The sequence below is a fragment of the Manis javanica genome, chromosome 3 (genome assembly GCF_040802235.1).
Source record: "Manis javanica isolate MJ-LG chromosome 3, MJ_LKY, whole genome shotgun sequence".
Taxonomy (NCBI): domain Eukaryota; kingdom Metazoa; phylum Chordata; class Mammalia; order Pholidota; family Manidae; genus Manis; species Manis javanica.
Genome location: NC_133158.1, coordinates 163214859 through 163240860, shown reverse-complemented (window position 1 = coordinate 163240860; position 26002 = coordinate 163214859). Strand labels below are relative to the sequence as shown.

General features: G+C 48.4%; 1 protein-coding gene and 1 long non-coding RNA gene across 4 annotated transcripts in view; one reads left to right on the top strand and one right to left on the bottom strand.

The window, feature by feature from the left end:
* CLSTN2 (calsyntenin 2) overlaps positions 1–26002 on the bottom strand; it is a 572396-nt gene that overhangs the window by 87966 nt on the left and 458428 nt on the right. Inside the window, exon 6 of the mRNA XM_036991730.2 lies at positions 9258–9443. Coding sequence (XP_036847625.2) covers positions 9258–9443 — 186 coding nt within the window. The remainder of the gene's footprint in view (positions 1–9257; positions 9444–26002) is intronic.
* On the top strand, positions 574–14352 carry LOC140848491 (uncharacterized). Of its 3 annotated transcripts, XR_012129485.1 has the most exons (5): positions 577–745; positions 10171–10464; positions 11402–11719; positions 12284–12670; positions 14202–14352. It is a non-coding gene; the product is annotated as an uncharacterized lncRNA (long non-coding RNA). The 3 variants fall into 3 exon arrangements; XR_012129484.1 differs by lacking the exon at positions 14202–14352 and having other exon boundaries at positions 574–745; positions 12284–12765; XR_012129486.1 differs by lacking the exons at positions 577–745; positions 14202–14352 and adding an exon at positions 8244–8374 and having other exon boundaries at positions 12284–12765.

Sequence of the window (26002 nt, the reverse complement as noted above, 5' to 3'; positions counted from 1 at the left end):
CTGTGCTCCACCCTGAGCTAGGTCACTCAGGAAAAGAAGAGCCAAATGCCATCCCTACCCCGGAACTGCTTCTGGTCTCTTTGGAGCTATCAGGAACTTACAGACAAAAACGTTGCATGTGACAAGACAGAGTGCAATAAACTTTTGTACCAGGAAATGTGCTGGAGGAATTTAGAGAAATGAGGTTACCCTGGGGGCTTTTATAATCAGGAAAGGTTGCTGGACAAGGCCAGGCCTGATTTGGATGGATGAATTCATTCATCCACCCATCCATCCTTCAACCTGCTAGCTATTTATCGAGCACTGATCCTGTGTCAAGATTCCTGCTAGGTCCTGGCAATATGAAGGTGAATCAGCACAGTCCCTGACCTGGAAGAGCTCAGAGCCAAGAATCCGACAGACAGCTGTATGCAGTGTGTTCAGGGCTGTGACTGAGGGAAGTTCTAGGTCCTGATGCCATGGGAAGGAGTATGAGTCACTTTTTACTCAGCACACTTTTTTACAATCATTTGTTTAGGCCACATGGTACAGTGGTTGAGAACAGATTCTGAAGTCAGTGAAATTTGAATTTGATGCCTGGCAGCATGACTTGCTAGCCTTGTGTCTGGTAGCAAGTCACTTAATTTTTCTATCTTTCCACCTCCTTCCTTGATACCTCCTTTTCCAGTGTGCTGTGGAGACTGAATGGGAGACTGCACGAGAGCTTACAGCAGCAGGCCAGCCACATGGTGCATTCTCACTCCACGTGAGCTATACCTTTATCATTATTATTACAATTATAGTTCTTTCTGCTACCACTATGATTCTAGGCTACATAGTGGGACTGTCAGAGGCATATTTGTGTCTTAGGAGGAGCACACCACCAGCTTCATGGAGGCCGGAGCTGAGGTAAGTGGGAGCAGGTGGCCCAGCAGAGAAGTCTGGATGTCTCAGCTGGGAGTGTCCTTAAGCCTCCACTGAGCTCCCACTGAAGCTCAGGAGCTACCAGCAGAGTTCTCTGCATCCTTATGTTCCACACAGGAGTGGGGCTCAGCACAGGGAAGGATGAGGGCGGGGGCTTCCTGATGCTGTCTAGGAATAAGAGAGTCTAACTTGTGTCCAGTGCTGGGGGTCACATGCTCTCCCAGCAGGCATGGCACTAGGCAGTCAGTTGTAAATGCTGATGGGGTCAGTGGACAGTGGTTGTGTGCAAAACCTGATATTTGTCAGGGCTCACTGGACTTCTGAATTTTGTCTACAGGCATACCTTGTTTTATTGTACTTCACTTTATTGCACTTTGCAGATATTGCATTTTTTTGCAAATTAAAGGTTTGTGGCAACTCTGGGTTGAACAAGTCTATCACCACCATTTTTCCAACAGCATTTGCTCACCTTGTGTCTCTGTGTCACATTTTGATAATTCTTGCAACCTATCAAACTTTTTGTGAGTATTATATTGTTATGGTCATCTGTGATCAGTGATTATGACTCACCAAAAGCTCAGAGGGTGGGTAGCATTTTTTAGGAGTGAAGTATTTTTAAATTGAGGAATGTACATTGTTTTTTAGACAATGCAATATAGCACACTTAATAGACTACCATATAGTATGAACATAACTTTCATCTACACTGGGAAACTAAAATATTCACTTGACTCCCTTTATTGTGACGTTCGCTTTCCTGTGGTGCTCTGGAACCAAACCTGCATCTGAGCCTCATCTCACCAGGGGACTGGGCTCCCAAGTCAGCCAGCACGAACATCTCCTTCAGTTAAAATGACTCTTGACTATCCTTCAGGAAGGTGCTACTTTGGAAACCAATCCACTTCTTTGAGAACGTTCAACCCAGCCAGTTTTCCCTCTTGGGAAACAAATCATCTTGGAACAGATAATCAGGTCTGGGGTGGAGTGCCACTGGTTTGCAATGGATGGTTATGCTATGTGAAAAATATGTGTCCTTAGAATCAGATGCTTTGTTTATCACTGAGAGGCTCATCCTTCGGGAGGCCTGTGGGAAGTGCAGTATCTGAGAGGATGGGATATTCTGGTCTCCCAACTTATGATCACTCTGCAGCTCGGGCTCATCAAGGGGAGAGGTGGGCAGCACTGACTGCATTATTTACATGTGTACCTTAGAGGTTTTGGCTGGTTTTGTGCCTGGCACAGTAGGCACTCCATTAATGTTTATGACTGCCTTTCCTCTCACCAGTACCTTCATGAGATGCTTCTGGCCATCTACCCAGTGCTTAGGTGAGCTGCCATTTGGCCTCTCGCCCAGGCCCCACACCTCTCACCAATACTTACTTGTTCTCAACTCCTGCCCTTAGAGCCTGGTTTGGTATCTGATAAGATTTTACTTATCTGCTAAATTTTACTCATCTGAAAGATTAATGCACACTAATGTTTTAATGACTGACAAAGCTTCCAGGGTTATCACCCTCCAAAAGTATTTGAAGGAAAGAAATCTATCAACGTGGTAGCAGGTAGAGATTTGGGAGTAGGTAGGAAGAAAAAGATATGTGGTCTTCTGCAACAAGTTCACTTTCTTAGAAATGTCCAAAATGGCAGCATCTTCTCTGCCCTATGGGTAAGCTAGCTCTCATACCAGGATCTGTCCAATGTAAGACAGCCCTGAACTGGGCACATTCAGAGTGTGTGTCAGATCCTGACATTTCAGGTGGCCAGAGGGATGCGGGCTGAGCCCTCGGGCTCCTGACTTCCAGCTTATGCCAGTGAAGCCAACCGTCGAGCAGTGCCCCGTGCAATGGTGTGTGCCTAGTGGCTTCCAGTGCTAGCTTTGCTACCACGCCTTTATCACTATTTTCCTAGGAACCTTTTCTTATGCCCTGGTTACCAGATCTGAATTAAGTACTTCAATGTTTTTTCTTACTTACTCACCTATGCAGTGAATACTATTATGATTCTAGTTTACATAGAAGAAACCTGAGGCTCAGTGAGCACCGCTCACAGTCAGCTGGTGACTGGACCCATCACCAGGACTTTGCAGCTCCAAAGCCCACGGTCCCCACTGTAGCACCTCAATAAACCTGGGGGGTAGATCTTGTAACCTCCTATACATTTTATGAACATGGAAACTGAGGCCCAGAGAAGGGGACGAGTTGACCAAGATCACACAGCCACACAGCTAGCTAGAGGCAGACCCAGCTCGCAGACCCAGATAATGCTCTTTCTGCCACACAGGATAGTGTCTTACCAAGCAGAGCACAGTCCCCTGGACCCCACCTCCCTATATAGGCAGCTGTCCACAGAGAGGCACATTGTGGAGAGCATGTGCCCTGGCAAGGCCAGCGATGCTCAGCCCCCTTGTCTTGTCGGGTGAGGGGAGCAGCAGGCCACCCTGACTAACCCACAGATGTTGCCTAGCAGAAAGCACCAGGCTGCATGTAACCAGATGGTGCAGACTTCCACAAACTTAACAGCTTGCGTTTCATTTCTTGTGCACTTAAACAAACTGGGGGAGATTTGTTTTCTTCCAAAGTTCTTCTCTCTCTCCTCTCCCCAAGGGATCTCATGGAAAGCAGGGCATAAACTGAATGAACCACTTGCCAAATGGTGAGGCACTGTCTTCCTATCAGTATATATTTAAGACATTTGCTGGGAATCCTCTGCAAAGGTCCCTGGGACCCACCAGGCTGCCAAGGTTTACCCTGGTCTGGCACACAGCAGCTGGAGCTTGAGTGTGGGGGCTTGGGGCCAGAGTTGAGGTATGAGTCCAGGGTACTCTGAGGCCTACCAGGGTGGGGGAGCCTCTCTGGGCCAGCAACTAGATAAAGATGTGGTCACACTGGTGTGAGAGCCCAAATGGAGCCTGGAGGCAGAGGTAGCTGGACTTCCTAACGTCAGGGCTTACATGCTGCTTGGGGTGGTCTTGCTGAGGGCAGAGGATCCTTAGCACTACAAGGTGGACCTGTGGCAATGGTGATGGACATGGAGCCTCAGGTCATGCCTCCTCATGGTCCCTCCTGAGGCATGGGAAGGGATAGGGATACATAGGAGGGTCTCAGGGGAGAGAAGCCACTGCAGTCAAGCACACAGGCCTCATTCCGTATTCTCACAGTTGTCAATATCAGCTCCATATTACTTCAATAGATGTTCATGTATTGTCTAAGCTATGCCAGGCACTGTGGGGAGAATGCAGCAAGGAACCCACCAGAAGTGGGCCCTATGTTGAGAAGCCCAGTAGGAAGTCAGTTATTGTTCACGGGTGGGATATGTTCGTGCTTGAGTGTCTGGGGAAGCCAGAAGGCCCTCTTGACAAATGCTGACCAAGGACTCACGGTGACAGAAGGCATTCCATTATCAACATGTGTCTCTGATCCATTGGTAGCACTTGGTTGTGTGACTTGCTCTGACAAAAGTGCAAGTGGTATGTGTCATATCGGGACAGAAGTTGCAAGAGCCAGTCCGTGGTTTCTTCCCATCTCTCATGAGATCCACAATACCCTAGCTAAAGGCTGTTCAGTTAACCTCCATCCCAGTGGGAAACTGATATGGAAGAAAGCTGATATGGAACAAAGCCACAGTCAGCCCAAGAATGATGTACAGGAGGAATAATAAATAAATCTTTGCTATTTTAAGCCAAGGAGACTTTGGGGTCATTTGCTACTGCAGCATAACCTGTATCCTGACAGACAATCCACATAAGTGACTGACATCAGCAGCCACAATTCCTGTCTCTCCATCTGCATACCTGCAGCATGGATGGAGGGCTTTCTGATGCCCATGCAGGAGAGCACAGCCCATTGACCCTGCAATCAGACCATTACTCCACCTGGACTCCCGGACAAGAGGTGTTCCTCCGAGGCCTTGGAATCAGAAACTTAGCTGTCCAGGTGAAGCGAGACTGGCTCTGGACGAGGGCTCAGCTATGCTACTGGAACAGAGCCACGGGTACCCATTTGCTGACCAGCTTGGGCAAGGCTACTGCAGGCAGAACCCTTCTCCCCACTGTAGGAGGGCATGCCGCATGAGAGCTGCTGAAATGACATCAAGGAAGGAAGCATATTGGTTGAGAGGGCCACTGTTCACTATCATCATTCATGAGTCAGCATGTGCAGACCATTGCAGGTGTGTGATTGGTGATTTAATATGATTCGGTTTTCCTTAATGGGCTGGGCCCACTGTAGCTCTCTGAGAATGGAAGCACAGGTCAGACTGGGACAGAGTCTCCCCTGGGAAACTCGAGCTCTTTAGAGGTGACTTGGAGAAACTGATGACAGCTTCCTACCTGTAGCTGGGCCATGCTGTGGGTCTGGAAGCCTCTAAGCATGATTCTTAGTGATGACAAGCTTTGTTAAGCTTCATGGAGTAGTAGAAAACCTCAGATTTAACTTTTTTTTAAGCATGTCTTCCTCAGGAGACTGAATTGTTAAGTGGTCTTATTCTGTATAACCTCAAGAGTTACAGCATTTGGACACTCACAAATGTTTGTTGAATTAATAAATACGGGAATGAATGAATGAATCCTCTATGAAAACCTCCTGGGCTGGGAGTCTGCAAATCCTGAGAACATCTTAATGTCTGGTGATCTGAACTGTGCTGACAGGTCGGTCACTGGATTTAATGGCAGGCTCCCATCTGTGGCCTTACCTTCAGCAGACCCATGTTTGAAGGTCTCGACCGCACATACAAAACGGCTGGCACGGGCATTGCATGTGGGAGATGCCAGGCCCCTGCCAGGAGGCCTGTAATCCTGACTAGGAGTAGCCTCTGGCCTCAGGGCCACAAAGGGCATGAGCATCACAGACTGCTTTTCTCTTTGCTGTACTAGGTGGTGATGTAGGGGCCTCGAAGTGGGCCTTCCCTTGGGCTGTGGTTAATGTCAAATGTAATCTGACTAAGAGTTCTCCTTGAGGATTTTGTTGAGCATTTCATACTCAGGCCGGTTCTGTGACACTTCACCTCTGGAAAGTGTGGCGCTGAGATGGCAGTCCTTCATTCTGAGTCTCTGGATTCAGAGGAAGTGATAAGCAGTTTGCTCAGCTTCTCCTAGAAGCCTGGCTTTATGTGAAGCAAAGGCCACGGGGGCCCCCCAAGGCTACATCTTAGGCTGTGTCTGGCCTCCCAAGCTGAAGGGGACACAGGTTCAGAGCCCTGCATGGCTTGGGTTTTAAAGCAGAATGGTGGCAACTCAGTGTATAAACCTCAGGAGGCAATATGGGGGCGTCCAGTGCTTCCCGAGCCCCACAGAGGCTATTTCAAATGCCAGTCCCTGTCAGGAACTTTCTGGCAGCAGGCTGTGTGCCAGCTATTGCCCAACTTTCCCTTCACCAGAATTCTATCGCTGCTCCTAATGGAGCTGGTGTTGTAGGAGGAGGAAGCAAATGGAAAATGACCAAATGCCTACAATGTCCCTCTGGAGAGACACCCTGCTGGGTCACCGCTCATTTGCAGCCTCACCATAGAGACACCAGGACTCACAGCCACCCAAGAAGGGCTCCAGGGCTGCCTCCCAGTGGGCGCAGAGGGCAGGGCAATACTGATGGAAGGCAAGGGTTTGGAATGATGAGGGGGAGAGTCTAGTGGAAAGAAAACATGAACAAAAGGCTTAGGGATGACCCCCAGCCAGGCATGGGGACAGAGGTGGTGTCTTCGCTGAGAAGAGACAACACCAGGATCTGGTCTCTCACGCTGGATCGGCAGGGTGGAGGCTGGTCCTCGCGAGGGTGCAGACTCAGGCTAGAGTTGGGCACCCACACCAGATTGTCATCTGGCACGTACCAGTGGTGCCTAAATCTGCTCCTGGCCTGGGTTCCTTGTTCTGGCAGTGGCACCCTTAACCTGTTAGAAGCTTGCACTGGGGCCATCTTAGATGCCTTCTTTCTCACTCCTGACAGCAAATCAGTCACTGGCTCTTGCTGATTTTGCCTCCCTCATAAGCTGTCTTATATTCATCCCTGACACCACTCCCTGGTTCAGAACTCATTATGTCTTTCTTGCCTAAACTATGGCAATAACAACCTATTTGGTCTCCCCGTGTCCATCCATAGTCAATAAAGATTTGCAGGATGAAAAATGCAAGAATGCTGAGGCTTACCGTGTCATGGCCACTCCCCAGCTGGTAAACCCTGCAAGAGCTTGTCTGCCTTCCACTGAAAACACACAGAAGCTTGGCTTCAGGAGCTCAGGTACCCCACCAGAGTCAGGAATTACAACCCAGACCCCATTTTAGAAGTGATCCGGCCCCCACTTCCCTTGAAGTTTGGATATTGCCTGGGGCCTGATGAGCTGCCTCCTTCAGAAGCCGAGTCAGGACCAGAGGAGCATCTGGGGCTCATTCATTTGCTTCTGGCCTTTCCTGCCTCAGGGGAATTCACAATTCACAGTGCTGATAAGGACTTCCCCTAAGTGTGGAGGTGGCCCCCCAGGGAAGGTCGGCAGAAAGACACACAGACTCCTCTTAAGAAACGGTCACTCCCAGCACCAGATAAGCTCACATTTTAGGGGAAACGGCTTTTCTGACTGAATTATCTTGCCTTCCTGCAAGGCCAGCCTGGCAGCTCAGGAGGAATGAGCTGTGTTAACAATAAGATGCAATTTTGCTCTAAAGTTTCTTCCCTCAGAAAATCCTTCTCACTCCCCCTATCTCTTCATCTCTCCCCAGAAACATTCAAAATCAAATCATAAGTGTGTGCCCTTGGGCCCATCTGATCTTTAGCATGTTGATTCCATCATCTCCGTCTAACCTGGAGGAGTTCAGGAAATGACTGTAACCTACGGTGGTGTGGGGTCGAGTTGACTTATAATTCAGGTGCCCGGGGAGTGAAATGGGATATTCACTAGAAGTAGGATGTCTCTGAGATGATTTCTTTGCAGCAGAGTAAAAGAGAGGACCAGAGGCAGTTTTCTGAATATTGCAGACCCTTTGTGCACATTTTTGCAAGAGCTGTTTGGAATACTGAAGTTGTGGTGTTTTCCCTGGAGAAGCCTGTATCCCCACAGGCCTCCCTTGCCAGTCCAGTGACATGATAAATCAGACACAGTGATATCTAAGCAGGCTTTATTTCACATTCAGTTCTAACATCTTCACTTGGTTCTTAGGGCCAGAGCAGTGTGGGTGAAGGGGTACGTGTGTGTTGGGGGGTGCAATGCAAAGGAGAGAAAGTCCCCCCAAAGGTAATAGTGGGAGGGTCACCATGAAGGGATGGCAGACTGAACTGTTCAGGAGCCACCTCCTCCTGTGGAGACATAGTTCCCCCCAGTGTGGGCCCAGTCTGTAAGTAAGCTCTTTCCTAAACTCTCCACAGCACAGGTAGAGAGTTGAATGCTGAATATTCTTGAAGAGAACAAGAAAGAAATGAAACGTGTGTGGGGATGAAGGAGGGTCCTCACATCCGCAGCGCGGTTCACCCAGCACGAGGCACCATTCTGCCGGGTGAGCGTCCTCTCAGTCCACAGGCTGACGGGAGATTGCCGTTCGAGCTCCCAGGCCTGGCCTGCCTCCGTACATGTGAAGTTCCAGAGCCCTTCACTTAGACGGGCACACCCGGAAAGTCTAGCTCTGTCACTTTCTATCTGTGTGACCTCAGATAAGCCATTTCTCCTCTCTGGGTCTTAAGGTTTCCATCCTTACAATTGGATGAATAACATCCTCCTCAGAGTGAAGACGAAGAGCTCAATAAAGTGATGCCTGTGAAGAGCCAGGCAAAGGGAAAGGGAGCGCACAGCAGGCGCCCAATAGAGCTAAGACTCCCGTTGCACCGCCGCTCCACCAGCCTTGTTTCCCAGTCCCCCGTGGCTCCCTCGCTGCGACGCACTGCCTCACGCACACTGACAGCAGCCCCCTCTCCCACGCCCGGGACACCGTCGCCGGGCCACCTCCACCCTGACCCCAGCTCCTCTCCGACATGCGCAGCTCCCCCAAGTGGCTGGCACCACCCTTTGCTGCGGTCGCTGGTCCGGCGCCCCTCTCCAAGCCAACACCCTGGAAGGCAGCCCATGGCTCTTCAAGCCCTGAGTTAGGTGCTCTTAAACTGTGGTGTCATTCATCCTGTTTCACCAATGGAGAATGGAGGTTTTGTCACACCACTTGCCCACCGCCCCACAACTGGTAATGGTGGGATCTGATCAGGTGTGCCTGATGCCGAAAGCTGTGCCTTCTGACCCCTTAACCACAATAAGTAAATGTAATACTCCTCCAGGAGTTACACATCTCAGTGCAGCGGAAGGGCCTGATTCTTTCATAATACCATAGATATGCTTCATATATTTCACTTAAAAGTGATTTATTAAAAACATCCCAACAAGGAGAAACCTACCACATAATTTCTGAAGGGACTTCTCGGAATAGGTTTCCCGGTCACAGCCCTTCCCGATGTAATTGGTCTGTAGCTCTGTGGTGATCTGGATGGCGGACACGGCCCCATCGCAGGTCTCCAGGTGGATGCTGGGAAACAGGGGCACGCTCCCCGAGCCGGGCTGATACTCAATCCTCTTGGTCCAGTCTACACAAACAAGGAAAGGATGAATGCAGATCAGGCACTGCCAATTCTGCTATGACGTTTGTTTTGAAAATGCAGATTTGTTCGAATGCAACTGATATATTAGGGAATGATTTGAGGATAATGGGAATTTCACATTTGCTTATGCAGGATTTCCTTCCTGAGAAACACTAGGGTAATGCAGAAAACTGCATCCAGCTGGTCTGGGCTACATAGGAATGTACAAAACATGCACACGTACACACCTCTAACACCTACCCACTTCTTGGTTCCCCATGTGTTATGAGCCGCTTCCATGCACACCTGCCGTTATACCTGTCCATCCCACCCAGAAAGACCTCCTTCCATGTTTCACAGGAACGTACCAGCTGCACTCCTTCCCATGCCCACTTCCACACGCCTGCATCAGGCCTCCTCAAGGTGAAGTGCCACATTTATTGCAGTATACTTACATATGTCTTAACCATTTATCTGGTGTGAAACTGTTCTAATGATTTCTCTCTCTCCTTTTTTGTGTCATTGATGATGTTTTTGAGTGTTGTGCCCTATTTTCCTTATTTTGCCTAGCATAGTGATTTTTTAGGAATGCTTCTATCTTGTCACAAAACAAAAGAGAGCACAGTAGCTCAGGGCTATGTGAGGTCACGAGGTGGGGTGCAAGGGCTCTTTCCCAAACAGTCAGGACTGTGACCCACTTAAGTAGGGCTGATGTCTTATTGCTATGTTTTAGTGGAAGCAACATTTGGAAGTGATACACTGTTGAAGACGAACAAAATCACAGTCAAAGTGGGACCACAGAAAACACAGCAATCAACAAAATAAACGCTGAGTGAGTGTGCACATGGATCGACTGAAACAGCAATAGCTGTGACTGAAATTCAGACTCTAGGCAGAGTCAAGGCAGCGCTCACGGCGACCAACAGAAGTGCCTTTGGCAGCAGTGAGCAAGCTTCCCCCCACCCCACCATGAGGATTCCCACCTGGGAGGTCTGTACAACCCTCAGCCAGACTTGTGGGCAGAAGGGTGAGTGTGAATCATCACAGAACATGAGTTATGGACACTATTAGTTTATGGATCCCAGATGTTGCTCACATACATTGCTAGATGGCAGCCTTTTGCCAAAGTAGAAATGGAAAACTATGGAATTGCCTGCCCTCACCTGTGAGGAATTCAAAGTCCTACACTGAGGGGTCATTCTGCAGCCACTCATGTGCCCACTGGGCCACTGGCTGCCATCTTGAGCAATTCTAGTGGGGCAGAGGGGGCTGGGCTTAAGGGCCAGTCAGCTTTGTTCACTTAGGAACCATTGGTTCAGGGTTTTGCCATACCAGGCTGTCCCTGAACCATCAACGATACAGCAGGGAAGGAGTTAAGAAAGATCCCTGCCTTGTGCTGCTAGGGGAGAGAAGCCCATAGGTCCTGTTAGGGAGAGCAAGTACCAAAGGTGACAGGGAGGGTCCCTTTAGATGGAGAAAGTTCCTGTCTCAGCTGAGGCCTAAATGTCAAGGATGAATGTGCGTGGGAAGCCTCTGAAAACATGTTTAAAGCAGATGTAGAAATCGTCTTGGCTTGACTCTGTCAGGTCAGGAGTTCTCAGGCAGGTCGATGAAGGTCTCCAAACCTCAGGCACCTTATCAGTAAGTAAAACAGGGAGCAGAGCACTGACCCTACGGTGCTGGGTGAGGACCAAGTGCGGCCACGAGCGTGGCAGGCAGTAGGGCCACAGTTAATGTTCTGGGAGAGGAAGGGAAGGGTTCAGGTCACAGGACGCAGTGCCCCTTGGCGCCACAACTCTGCCAGGTCCCAGCTAACCATGCAGTGTGGGGGTTGCTCTGAACTCCACAGTAAGTAGCCTCCCTTGAAGGGGTTTCCTCTGCCACAGCCTACCTCGGGAGGGTATTTGGGTGAGAGTGACTACACGTGGAAGAGAACATTGCTAATTACGTGTTTTTCCTCATAGCCCCCCAGAGCTGTGATGGGACAGGCCCAGCCCCTCCGGAGGAGGAGAGCACGGAGCTGCCACCGCCTCTGCTCCAGAGGCCCCGAGTGCAATCGAGAGGACAAACCACTGGAGCACAGGACAGCTTTTTGTTAGGCATCTCGGAAAGTCAGAGTGCTGGATGAAGCACACATGATCAGCCTTGTAGCGTCTTAGAGAGAAACTGTTTTATGCCACTAGGCATTTGATCATGCTGTTTCTTCCTCATGGAGCTCTATTTCTTTCCCCCTCTGTCTTGACACCTCCTCCATGCAGCCTTTCAGAATTCCTCTGGTCTGGGTAGGTACCTTCCTCTGCGCTCCTGCAGCATCCCCCACATTAGACTATAAGCTTCATGGTTACTCTGAATCCCGTTCACACTGCCCAGGACCTGGCATGGAGTAGATGCTCGCTAGATAGAGGTAGAAAGTGTGAACAAATCCTAGGAGATTATCATATGGAAATCATCCATTTGTGTGCTTGCCTCTCCCAGTCACTAGGGATTCCTTAAAGGCAGGGAGTGTGATGTTAATTTTTGATTCCTCCACAGCTAGCAGAGAGTGCAGGAGATATTTGCCAGGTGTATCTGGGGACCCCAGGTCCCTAACTGTGACTGCTGCCACAGCAGCCTTTCTTCAGCTGCAGACAGAACCTCTGGCCCATTTGCAGCTGCTCTGATAGTGCCCCCGTGTGCCCCTACCATCAGTCCTGCAGAGCCGCCCATCCCACAGTGGCCCATGACATGTTAGGCTCTCCTTGTTCTCAGCAGGGTGCTTGGTCCAGGCTTGGTGATGGAGGAATCTGCGTCCGCAATAACAAGACACAGGTTGACGAGGCTTCTTTTCCTTCCCTCCCTCTCTTTAGGGAATCAGAGAGAAAATGGCTGACAGTTTATAGGGGGACCTTGATCTGAGCCCACAGCCTGGTTCTTGAGGTCCTGCTATTTCTGCTAGTGTGGAAGACACCTCCCACAGCCTCCTTCTGGAAGCCTTTTCCATTGAAGAAGGCCAAGACATCTTCAATATTTCATTCCCTTTATTCTGTGGAGGCTGCGGGCATCTCTTTCTGAAATAGATAGTTTGGTGGTTACCTTTCGTAAGAAATTACACCGCAACTCCTTTTCATAAGAAATGTAAATAAAGAAGCAAATAAATGAAGGGAAAGTCAGTGGAGGAAACTCTCCTAGTAGAATTTCCATTCCTCTCACCATCCCCTGGCTCCGGGGCAAGGACCTCTCTGGGAAGAAATCAGGTACGAAGGAGATTTGCTCCAGGTGGTTTGCTTTTAAAGGTTTATGAGGAGGAGGCAGAATTACAATCATATAATAAAATAAATCAGTGACGCTTTCTGAGTGTAGCATCCTTGAGAGAGTGGACAGTTTGCACAGATGCCTTTTATTTCCCAAAGATGTGGATTAAGAGAGCGAAAGACAAGTCATTGAAATGTCTTTGTCTATGAAATGTCTATTCATCTTCATTTCTTGGAGGGTAGGATTGCATGATGGTTAAAAGCATGACCTCTAAGTTCAGTGTGCCTGGGTTCAAATCCCAGCCCTACCGCTTCCTGTGTAACTTCGGGCACATCAGTCACCCTCCCTGGTCCTCAGTTGCCTTTCTGTCAAAGTAGTACCTACCACCCGGGGTTTGGGAATGTTAAAGGCAGAGTCACTTCAGCCTCAAACACAAGGGATATGTTCAACAGATATATTATTGTTAACTTATTATTTATTTGAAACAGTTATTGCAGGAAATAAGAAGATGCACAATTATTAAGCACCTACAAGGTACTAAACACTTCGACATCTATTCTTTTGTTCGATCCTCCCAACAGCGCAGGGAGTGGGAGTTATCATCACAACTGTGCAGATGACAGAAGCACGGCTGACAGTAGGCCTTCCTTGCCCAAGGCCACACAGCTCTTTCACAATGACTCCTCCATGATTTGGGGGATTTGCCAGAGCAGAGAGCAACTGCAATTTGTACAGACTCATTTCTGAACACTGACTTTACACTGATATAAAAAAATAAGAAAGGCAATAATCTCCAATTGGCAAAGCATCAGGGTGCTGTCAGTTTCATCACTGCCTGACCTTAAGGGCAGGTTTTGGGGGCCAAGGGGCTGCTTTGACACTGAAGACTGCAGAGATCCGTACTTGAATCTCATCTCCCCCAAATATGGTCCTGTGACCTCTGGAAAGTAGTTGTCTGAGCCTCCATTGCTTCATCTGTAGACTTGAGCTAATTACACCTCCTTATAGATTTGTTGTGAGCATTTAGGGCTAAAGGACCAATACAGAGTCCTTCCTGTTGAAGGCTCATGATAGGAACACCCTGCAACTTGCATTCACAAGCTTCCCAGACTTCCCTGGGTGGTCCTGCATGGAAACAAAATCTTTCCAGCTTATAAAGGGCCTAGAGACTAGTTTATTAATTGTGGTACAATTGTTTTCTTAAGTGGGTAGAAAGGAAGGAGACCACCTGTTGTATTAAGAATCAGGCTCAACTGCACTGTAAAGTATTGCTGGAAAAGCTAACATTGCAATGCCTTCCGGAATTGAACTCCTTGTGGATTAAAGATTCAGAAGCATGATGACTTTGTCATAATTCCTGCTAAATTTGGGGAACATGTGTTTTCTTATCAGGAGAATATTAGCCACTTGGAACTCTTTTTTTAGATGCTTGGAGGTGGAAAAAAAGCTAATCTGAAACTTCTGGAAACTATAGGCTTTGGGGGCCCTTGTAATCCAAGACATTCAAGTAAGTTGTTCTGATTCTGCCCTTAGAAGTGATGCAGAAGGAGAAAAAGGAGAGACCCGGTTGTGTCAAACACCTTCCTTTCCCTAACTATGCATGGTCAGAGGCTCCCAGCTCCTGCTGCCCCACCCTCTCCTTCAGCAGCTGGAGAAGCATCACGTTTTCTAGGAAATTGTTGGATTCATACAAAGTGAGTGACTGGGTGCAGGGATGCTGAGCAGTGGGAGGGACAGGAAGGGGTCCCCCTGAATAAGGGTTGTTCAGGCAGCTGACACTTTAGCCAGTCTCTGCAGGCATCAACCATCTGACATCTTTCAAGACTTTCTCTAAGAGATGGGTGACTTCGGTTTGGATGCCAAGGGTCTTCATTTCCTGCCCTGAGAAGCTAGGGAGGTGCCTTTGCACAACGGGGAGCATTTTATCTCCCCTGGATATCCAGTGCATCTGAACTGGTGGCAGGTTAGGAAGTAGACATGGGCTAGAGAGGTAAGCAGAGGGCAGATGATGAATGCTGGGTAAGAGATTTGGGTTTCACCTTAGGGTCAGTGAAGAACCACAAAGGGGTGTTGAGTGAGGGTGTGAAATACTCAGATTGCATTTTGGAAATGTCGTTCATCAGCTGGGGTAGGCCTGGTGTCCATTTTTAGGACATCAGAACACTCCTGATTGCCACCTCCTGATCCATCCACGCAGAGGGTTGCTTCTGATAGGGCCCCAAGTAGGGGAACTAACTTCAATTCAGTTCAATTCAATTTTATTAAATCTAAGAGTATTAACTCTGTAGCTGGGCAGACAGATGTTTGAACCTGGACTCTGCCCCTTCTTGGCTGTATGACCTTGGGTGGCTCACTGAACCTCTCTGAGTCTTGTTTTCTCACCTGAAGAATGAAGATAACACAAACCTACCTTGCAGAGTGGCTTTGGGAATTGGAGAAAGGTATGCAAAGCATCAGGAATAGAGATCTAGTGTTGCTACTATCATTGTTCTTATCATTATTTCAGATGCCATGTATTTACTGAGCACCTACTATGTGTCAGGCAAAGCATATGGCATGGGAGATAAGAAATGTGACTCATAACCCCTAACTTGGTGGCTTTTACACTCAGGGCAGTGGCAGCCACACCACCACAGAGTTAAGGCAGACAGAGGAACCCAGAGCTGGCTCCAGGGAACAGATAGGAAGAGGTAAGTTATGCTCCTGTGACAATCAAATGATGCTTCCTGGAGGAGGTGACCTGGGCATTTGTTTTAATACAAGTGTCACTATTATGTAGGTATGGCAGGGCCAACAGATCAGGATATGATTGCCATTGAGAAGACAGGTTGTTAGACTCACAGATTCCCAAGGAGCGGGGGCACGTCACACCACGGGGTCCGTCAGGAGGCCGAGGGAAAGGGAAAACTGTGGGTAAGAGCCTTTCTTGTGGTTTCCATGGGAAGAAACAGGCAAGGCATGCTAAGCAGGCATAGGATTGGCTCTTTTGTACGATTCCAGAGGCTCTGGTGCACAGGGGCTGCCCCGAGTTGTTTGGTACCTGCCCTGGGTGACCAGGGAAGGTGAAAGCCCAACCAAGGAGGTGGCCTGAGGGGCCTGCACAAGGGTGCCAGAAAGGAACAGAAGAAATGTGCCATTCATTTCCTTCGCTGCAAACACTGGCAATATCATCACCTATTTTAGATCTGCTGATAAGTTTTATATCAGACAATACATGCAAACCATGTAGCCCTGTGCCGACATATAATAAGCACATACATAATTTAATAACTCTAATAGGTATTAAACTATGTGGCTTTCTCTTCTCTAACTAAAAAAAATTATACACAGGTACAATTTAAAAAGAAACAAAACACAAACCCTCTGAACTCAATCACAAATACAAAGAATCCTTCCTCTTGCATTACTACTGACCCCTTTCCATTTAATCTATTTCATTGTCAGAAGAACATTTTCTTTTTTATGCATTTTTTAAAGTAAGCTATCCTTGATATACAATCTTATGAAGGTTTCACATGAGCAATGTTGTGGTTACTACATTCCCCCCATTATCAAGTCCCTCCCCACCATATTGCAGTCACTGTCCATCAGCGTAGTAAGACACTGTAGAGTCACTGCTTGTCTTCTCTGTACTGTACTGCCTTCCCTGTCAGAAGAACATTTCATTACCTTCTAATTCTTACTAAAAAGAGTTATCTCAACTAACTACAAAAGAAAAGGAAGGAGGGGAAAAATACCCAGGTGCCCATGTTGGGGTGTCCATCTGCCTGGGACTTCCCACCCTTCCTGAGGCTGGGCCTCCTCTGCCTCCAGGTATCACCTCACACGCAGCTTTGTGAAGGACGCCTTGGCCTCACCTGGATGGCACATACCCTACCTCCACCCAGCCCTGTCTTCCCCTCTGAGAATTATTTACTTATATGATTGTGAACATTCCTGCTTTGAAGCATCATGTGTACATCACTACAGTGCCTGGCATGTTTAATAAATATCTATGAAATTAAAGAGTGATCAGATGTGTGACAATCAGAACACACACACACACACACACACACACACACACACTCTGATTTCAGTCCCCAAAGGCAGGGAAGGCACCATTTGGAAAGCTGGGGGTCTCTTGGTACACTTTGTGCATCTACCTTCCACTTAAGCCTCCAGCCAGCTGCCAAATGACAGACTGTCAGGCATTACAGTGGGAAGGATTCAAACTGTGGCTGTGTGTGGGGGGGGGTGTCTGTGTGTACATGCATGCAAACACCTCAGCCTGAGTTTGAGTGTCTGTGGGCAGGTGTGTCAATGATGAAATTGCCTTTACATACGGCTCTAGTTTTGGAAACCCTCACATATTTTCAACCCTTTTAGCTCCCAAGATGTCTCAGTGAATGTCAAACAAAGCAACCAGAAATGTGTCCTCAAATATTGTCCTGCCCATGAGGTTCTCCCTGGTTAGCTGAGAGCACAGGGAATGTAATTTTGTCTCAGATCAACAGCATGATCAATAACTCCTCAGCCTGAAAAATCCTTGCCTCCTGACCTGGATAATTTCGGACTCATGCCTGTAGGCAGACACTTTCTGGCTATTCTGAATTAAGAAATTCCCTCCTCCCCAATTCACAGACCTTGTAAACTGCATCACCTATGTGGGGCTCACACTATTCTCTCCAAATCCTGTCTGTAGGCAGGTATATGGTCAAGAGGCCTCAGGAGAATCACCTGAAAAACGTTTAAAGACACTAATTCCTGGGCCCCACCTTAGGAGATCCCAGTGGAAGATTTTGAAGAAGGAGCTCTGGAATCTGTCATTTTAATTAACCCCCCAAAGTGATCTGGATGCACAGACAGACTTGGAAACCATTCACCCCCAAAATATTGGGTAATAAACTCCCATTCCCACTACCTTCCTGAGCTCCAGAAGTCAGGGGAGGGGCTGAGAAAGGATTTCTCCCCCTATGCACGATGTAGAAAGAGATCTGTTTGCTGCCTGGAAACTGGTCAGCAGGGTGGGACTTCACACAACATGAGTTCACAACAAGCTTTCTTTTCTTTCTTTACAGTGTGAATGTAAAGAGATTTGTAAATGCAGAACTGAGGTTCTAGTCCCAGAAGAACCACAGTGGCAGGACCAGGGCTGTCAAATAAACTATTTTGATCAGTCAAATAAACTATTCATTTATTTCCAAGACTGTTTTTTGTCTGCAACTCCTGACACCCCTCTCCCCATTAGAAGTTCCACAAAAGTAGGGTCTGTGTCTATTTTGTTAGTGTTTAAATCTCTAGTGCCTGGTGCAGTTCCTGGAGCACTGCAGGTTCTCACTGAATGCTTAGGGAATGAGCGGCAAGGGTGCTTCCTAAAAGGGGCCTGGGCCCAGTTCTGGGGTTGGGAATTCCTCTAGTCCTCTGGCTCTGGCCACTTTGTCTTTATTGCATTCCTTGAGGATTCTCCAGCCGGTTCCTGCCTCTCTGAATTGCAGACACTGCTCCCATTCTGCTGGCCTGGGTTTAGGGTTCCCTCTGCATGCTGTCTCTCCGGGGCCTTCGGATCAGCACACAGCCCTTGAGCAAGTTCTGCTCTGCCCCCAGTCCTGCCACCAGCCCCTGGACACTGTGCCCCAATCAGCCCGCCCCTCACTGTCCACATGCTGTGAGGGGATTTATTCTCTTCTGCATGGTTTTCTGATACTGGTGTGAATGAATGCCTTCTTTGTTCCCCACAGCTTCTGAGTTTGCTAGTGTTGGGCACCTCTTTAGGGGTTTCCCTCTACTTCCACCCTGGCTCCCAACTCTCTGGGGCTGTTGGGAAAGAAGCTGATGCTGCCACTGAAGTGAACTCCATGGTATTCAGAAACCAGGACCCCACCCAAAGCTTAGGTGCTGCTTTTCTGCCTCCCCCTTCGTTCCCAAAGACCCTCAGTTCGTGTGCTTCCCAGCTCCCAAACAGAAACATAACAGGCAGAATAGTAACTGCCAAGGTGCAGAATCCAGGCAATTCAAGAGCAGCCCTCTGAAAGATAATTCTCCCAAGGGGGAAATCATTAATTCAACCAACCAGGTACTTTCTCTTGGATTTATAGAAACTCTTCTCTCTTATGTCCAATAAACATGAGCATTTTCCAGGCAATTTTCTTATCCTGGGACGAATGTATTATTGGTGTAAGATGGAGTAGCTGTTCTTTTAGAATCTTTCCTTTTATGGCGTTGGAAAGCATTTACAATGCAAGAGTACAGTTTTTCATGCACATATTTTCAGTCGTTTTGTAAAAATATCTTACGTATACTTTTCAGACTCCAGCAATGTAAATCATTTTAACCTATAGATCAGTCATACATGGTTGCAAAACTTTTTTTTTTTTCAATAAAAGGACTGCGACTCTAGGTGATATTGCAGTGCTGCAGGACTTCTCATTTCACTGAATGATTTCTAAAACTGGAACAAGTTTTCATCTGTTCAGAAAGTATGGTACAAATCTGCAGAGTCCTTCAGTACACAGGCAACTGGAGAGTGCATGTGCGGGAGGGTGGGGAAAGGTGTCCTCACCCCGCTGGGGGCAGTGCAAGCCAGCACAAACGGTCATATGGGGCCTTGGCAAAATGCACCCAAGGCTGACAAACGCCCATTTACTTTGGCCTGGGAAGGAGATTCCTGAGAAAGGAATCCAAAATGCACCCAAAGACTTTTGCACAAAAAAAGAAAAGCAGAACCAGTTAGAGCCCACCAATCACACGGCCCCATCTGACCGCGGCCCAAGGACACTGACCTTCTGTGAGGGACCATGATGCAGGCGCTGTGGGGGTGGTGAGGGTTTTATCATGTGGGAAAATACATAAGGCATAAAGTTAAGTGGAAAAAGAACACAGACTTCATGTGACTGTAGGAAGAGAGGAAAGTATTCTATAATATTGATAATACTGCATTAATTGGATGGTGGAAATTTTTATTGTGATTGTTATACATTTAAAAATCATTTTCAAATGAGTGTAAACCACTTTAAAATTTTAAAAAATGTTTATATTAAAGAGTTGTGGTGGCCCAGTTACCATATATTATATTATCTCAAGTTCTCTAACAGAATGCAGAACTCATAAATGTTGCCTGGAGAACACCCTCTCCCTTGCCTGGTGGTCTCTGTTGGTGTCTGGGCAGACAGACAAGCTGCCTTTTCCTTTCTCTACAGGGGCCCCCATGGGCAGGTGTGAGTCCCACCCACACCTAGGTATGGAGGGCTTTGTCTTACATTTGGTAATGAGGGGCGTTTTAAATCCATGGAGACTAAGAGCCTCAAGAGCTAAAGCTATGTAGGCTGGGAGTAGGGGGACCTGCTGTCAATATTTGCTTCTGGGCCTGGAGTCTGGGAGAAGCCCACAGAAGGTGGGAGATTCAGCCAATGGGAGGTGGTCATTAAACAAACTTCCCAGTAGGTGGATGGGCCCCTACTCCTCGCCTGCCAGGTTCTGCTAGTGTGCAGCTGGCCGCCGTCACTCAGGGATGTAGAGACTCTGGCCAGAAACAGGCATTGGCATTGGAGATGCCAAAGGGCTTCTAGCTTCCAGGAAATGCCTCATTACTGAAACAGGGCCAACCAAACAATCCCCTTGTCTTAAACAGTGATTAAGAGCGGGATCACGTTTCACTCCAGATACTGACCTCCTCAAGCCAGGTTATCAGAAAGGGGTCTTCCTCCGAGTGTACTAGTTTCTAGAGGCCCCAGACAGGCTCCCCACATTGGCCTACCATCCGACTGGTTGCAGGCCTCACAGGCCTCCATGAGTGTCCACTTCTGCTGGAGCCCACTTGCCCCGCCTGCTGCTCCCATGGCTAGGCCTTGGCCTGCCCTGCCTCACTAGCAGATGCCAGCCTCCCAGCTGGGGGTGCCAAATGCAGATGCCCTGGAGGTACCTAAGACATAGGGCTGAGGCTGGCTGGGCTCCGTGGAGAGGTGAGGAGGCCCACAGAGCTCAGATTCTGTGACTGCACAGCCTTACAGAATATCTATGTGAAGTTCTGCTGGGCCTCTCCCATGGGGCTCAGTCTGAATAGCGTCCATCTGAGAAAGGGAATAATCTCACTGATATGATGGCTGGGGCCGAGGTGTCAAATGAACTACCCCAGGTCACACAGCCAGCAAACGGCACTGAGAGGCTGCCTACCCCCAAACCCACATCAGTGGCTTCCCTTCCTTCTCCTTCGTCCCCCTCATTGGTACCACAGAGCTGTCCCTGCATGCCAGGAACAGTTCTGCCTTGTGACCACACTTCCAGCATGTTTATGAGCCTCATTTCGCAGATGCCAAATCCGAAGGTTCAGAGAGGTTAAGTGACTTGCCCGATGTCCCTGCCCCAATGTGTGGTGGAATCCAGGCTTGAACCTTGATCCTTCTGGCTTCAGAACAGTTTCTGAAGCCCTACCCTGTGCCAACTCCCTGCAAGGTGAAATTCTAGGAACTGCAAATATTTGAAAGAACTGTCAGTGGAAGAAAGCGTAGACTGAACCACAGATTGGGTGGAGCATGGCTTCTGAGTCAGAAGACTGGATGGGAGCTGTGGTTCCCTACTCAGCATCTGAGTGTCCTCGGGCAAGCCCCCTCCCCTGTGCTGCCCCCAAGGGCTCAGCTAAGAAGGCTGAGAGAGGGCCCTGCTATGGTGAATGGGGGTGGGCCCCAGACATGGGCTTGTGTGGCAGGAGCGATACCTCCTCACCACCCCCTGCAAACATGGCCCTCTCTCACGGCTGCCTGCTGTCCAATGACACATTTTCCTTAGGAGATGAGGGAAGGGTCATAACTGCAGAGTTTTCCTCAAAATAGCAATATTTTTAACTGCAAAAATTTCCTCCAATGACCTCCAATGGTGGCCAGTGGCCTCCGCTTTGAGACACATTGTAGGTGAATGGGAGGGAGCTCTGTGCTTGCAGACATGGATTGGTGCTGGCCTGGATATTGCTAGCTGTGAGACAAGAGTCTTGACCTCAGTGTCCCCATCTACAAATTGGGAAACTGACAGCGTTCAGGGTGTGGTGAAGAGTACCTGAGAGCACATGAAACACCCACACACAGGGCTTGCCAAAGAGGGAATGCTCAGGCAGCGGTAACGATTATCATGACTGAGCACCGTTTGGGCTGAGTGCAGTGCGCCCAAGTCCGCCTCCCCAGGCCTAGATTAGGAGACTCAGAAACCTCTGAGGCCTGTTGCCCCCTGCTCACACAGAGCCACAGGCGAGGCAGGCAGAGCAGGCTTTAGCATGGGTGCTTTTTATCCAGTAGGTCTTGAAGCGCATTAAGACGCCACTGAGTGGGTAAATCAGCATCTTCTACAGAGCCATCTGTTGCTCCTTAATGATCAGCTGTGTCATGATGTGAAAACAGGTCGTTATTCATGGAGGAGGGCCTCCACCAGGGCACAGAATGCTAGCTTGGCAAATCTGAGCAAACCCAGGGGCAGCTGTCCGGGGGCTGCTCTACAGAGTTAGAGGAATTCAGGGATCGTTGATAGCTTTTCCAACTGTTTTGGGGTAAAAATGCTTCACTGTGATTGCAAAAATTGTAACGAAGGGAACTGGACACAGCTTCTATTTCTGGAGCCCCACCATGTGTGGTTCTGAGTGGGGCACCCCACCCAGCAGCTTGTCATCTCATACAAGGAGGCATTATTGTCCATTTACACTTGGGGAAGTGAAACCAGGCAGGAGTGGCTTTCCAAAGGATACAGAGCAGTTCAGAGCTGTGCTGAGACGGAGTCCTAGGTCCCCAGGCCACAGACTGTGCTCTTTCCACCCCACCGCACTGGCTCCTTCAGTGGCACTCTTTGGCTCTGCAATCAAGGGCATGATGCTCAAGTCGCATAGCCTTGCCCAAGTGTATGGATTTCCCCATGTACGTGTGCGTGTGTATGCATTCATTTATATGACAGTGCCTGTTTCACCAATTCTAATCATAATATTATCTGGTGATTTAAATTTTGCAAAACACTTCCACACACAGAATCCTGTGGCCTTCTTAACAATCCTGTCAATAGCTGGGCCAGGGATTGTGCTTCTCAATTTACAGCTGAGAAAATCCAAGCTTAGCCAGGGAAGTGGCTTCCACAAAGCCTGGGGCTGGAGCATGAGTGGGCTGCCCAGAGGCCTCCTCGGTGCCTCCCTGCTTCGTCCTTGCTGCTTTGACCCACCCTGGCACCCCGGTTGTGTTCAGGGCCTTTGCTTGGGAAAGACTGTGGGGGGAGTGGGGGTCAGAGGATGAATGTAGAGGGAATGAAGGGAAGGAGGGGAAGGTAGAGGGTGGGAGCACAGGGAGAGGAGGCAACACTGATAAACTCGAGGGTCAGAGTCCAGGAGGGGACTAGGGGTAGAGGGGACAGGGAGGGTGACTGTAAATGAAGCCAGGTCCTGTCCTGTTGAATGGAGTGAGGATGGTGGGACACTTTTGTGTCTGATTCTCTCGCAGAACAAGGCAGCTTCATGCCGTGGTGTGAGAAGCCTGGTCCGGGCCTTTGAGGGTAAAGCTTAACAAGCATGCCACAGCTCATACTGCTTCTTGGGCCCACGAGTTTACCTGGAGCAACTGCAGGTTTGGGCAAATAGTGCCTGAGAGACAGAGTCTGCAAGCGCGGGTGTTTTCCCAAATGAGGTGTAACTTCAAGGCACCTGTGCACAAGATGGGCTCAGTCAAGGAAATGGGAGTTGGGTGGGGGGAGTAGGAGAGCGAACGAAGGCGGGGCCCTTGTTGGTGTTCCATGCACTGTTTCATTGGACTGGACTCCAGCTACCCTTTCAAGGTGAGTCTAGGGGCCAGTTTGTAGAGGAGGTGACGGAAAGGTGAAACACGTTTCCTAGGGCACTTCTGGACAGAGTCCTGAGATGCCCGTTTAAAGTGGGTTATGTGCCCCTTTGGAAATTGCCGCCTTCTTGTTCCATCCTCCTCCTCCTCCTAGTGCTGGATGCCCTCTGGGATAGACAGGCATGGGTTTGAGTTCTCCCTCTGCCATTTACCAGCTGCGACTTCCAGACAAGTCACATAAGCTCTCTTGGCCTGAGTTCCCCTCACCCGCATAATGGGCTAGAATCACTTATATTTCAGGGTCTTCCTGTCATCTGTGCAGTGAACCTTGCTTTGGGTTTTTATACTCTTTTGCCTCTGTCTAAAATTGTTCTATTCTTTCTTTGCTGTTCTAGGTACTCCGATAAACTATTCTCACTAAGGTGTCAATGGAAGATAATAGCTTCACGTGGGTGTCAGCAAATGTTTTCTGTAAAGAGCCAGGTAGTAAATTTTCAGGCTGTGGAGCTCATTTAGCCTCTGTTGAACCTACTCAGCTCTGCTGTTGTTAGTGCAGAAGCAGCCATGAGATAGGATGTAAACGAGTGAGTGTGGCAGTCTGTCAGTAAAACTTGATATAAGGCCATAGAATTTGAACTTGACATGATTTTCACATGGTACAAAATAGTATTTGTCTTTTGATGTTTTTTTAACCATTTTAAGATGTAAAAGCCATTTTTTAGCTCATGGTGGTACAAAAACAGGTGGTCAACTGCATTTGGTTTGTGGGCTATGCTTTGCTAATCCCTGGCTTAACAGTTATTCCTACAAGAGGTATTTGCATCGTAGGTGGGGATTACCCTTTAGAACAAAGAGTTGGTACTCCAATGGTGGGTGGCACCTCAGACACCCTGGCAGGAGAGTGAAAGAGGCAAGGAGCTGTTCTTCTCTGTCTTTCTGGCAATGCCCTCATGTATCAGCCTCCATAAGGCTATAACATTGTCATGCAATCTTCTGATGGACACAGCTCCACCTTCTGAGCCCTGGCTGATTCTGTGTCTTTAAGCAAATCTGGACACCTTCCTGGGCTTTTAACCCTATGATTTGAAATCAGTAACTTTCATGTAGTAAAAGCTAAGGCAGCTCTTCAGTGTATTTGATCACTAATCGATCTGACTTTTGGCAGGAGCAGGGTGAAGCCAGTTGACCCCTGGGGCTTGGACTTCCTTCTTCTTGGCAGGGCAGCAGGTAAGTGGACAGCCACAGAGGGGAGTGGGGCATATACTTGACAAGGCTTAGCAGGAATCTTTCCTACTGCAGACATACCTGAATGCCAACCCTGTCCCTGTATCTATGGGGGTCTCGTGGGATTTGCTGAAAGTGTAACCTCCTCTGCTGCCCAGCACAGCAGTTCCCCCTTATCTGTGGTTTCAGTTACCAGAGGTCAACTGCAGTCCCAAAGCACATGATCCTCCTTTGACCTGTCATCAAATCAATAGCTGCCTCATGCTCCATCATAATGCCTTCATCCTTTACCTCACCTCATCTCCTCACGCAGGTGTTTTCTCATCTCACTTCAGTACAAGAAGGGTGAGCAGAGCACAGTAAGATATTTTGAGACAGACAAAAACCACTTTCACATAACTTTTGTTACAGTATATTGTAATCATTGTTCTATTATTAGTTATTGTTCATCTCTTACTGTGCCTAATTTATAAATTAAACTTTATCATAGATGTGCATGTATAGGAAAAAACATAGTATAGTGTTTGGTAGTATCTGTGGTTTTAGGCATCCACTGGGGTTCTGGGAATGTATACCCCTCAATTAAGAGGGAACTAATGTACTTTGAATTGGTTTTGGAATAGATACATGACTTTAGATACTTTTTCAGAAGTTTTCCACTGAAAAGTGCACTCAGGAATAATAACCCTTTCCAGGTGGTCTTCCTGTTGCAATTTCTGCATCCCAGCCACCATCTACGTGGTTGGCCAAGGAGCCTTTCTTCCCCAAGATCCCCCTCACCATGCTGGGGCATGAAACCCTCTGGGCTCCCCACTGCCCTTGGGGAAGCGTAAGAGCCCTCTCTCCATGATCTGATCCCTGAGGCCCGTCCAGTCTTCTCCTCCATGCCCCTGACACGTGTGCTCCTTCCACCTTCCTAACATCTGCTCTTGAGTCCAGAACACTCTCTGAGCTACAACTGTTATCCTTCAAGATTTGGCCCGGTGCATCTACCCCAGGGGGCTTGCAAGGTTAAGTGTTTCTCCTCTGGGTCCCCAGAGCTCGCTCCACCAGACCTTCATCCTCAGTATTACCATCATCTCCTCTTGTCCTAGGAGCCTGGGTATGTAGCAACTGTCTCCATCTTCCTCGCCTTCAGCGCACAGTGGGCCCTCAGTAAAGGGCACATGAATTCACTCTGAAGTATTTCCCACCATGTAATGTGTGTGCCTTCTTCAGTTATTTCACAGTGCAAATAACTAAGGAAAAATTTATCTGAGCCACCTTCTTCACGGTCCTGTCTTTTCAGCACAAAATTCTTAGACACACTCTGGTGTTCAGTAAATATTTTCTGCATGA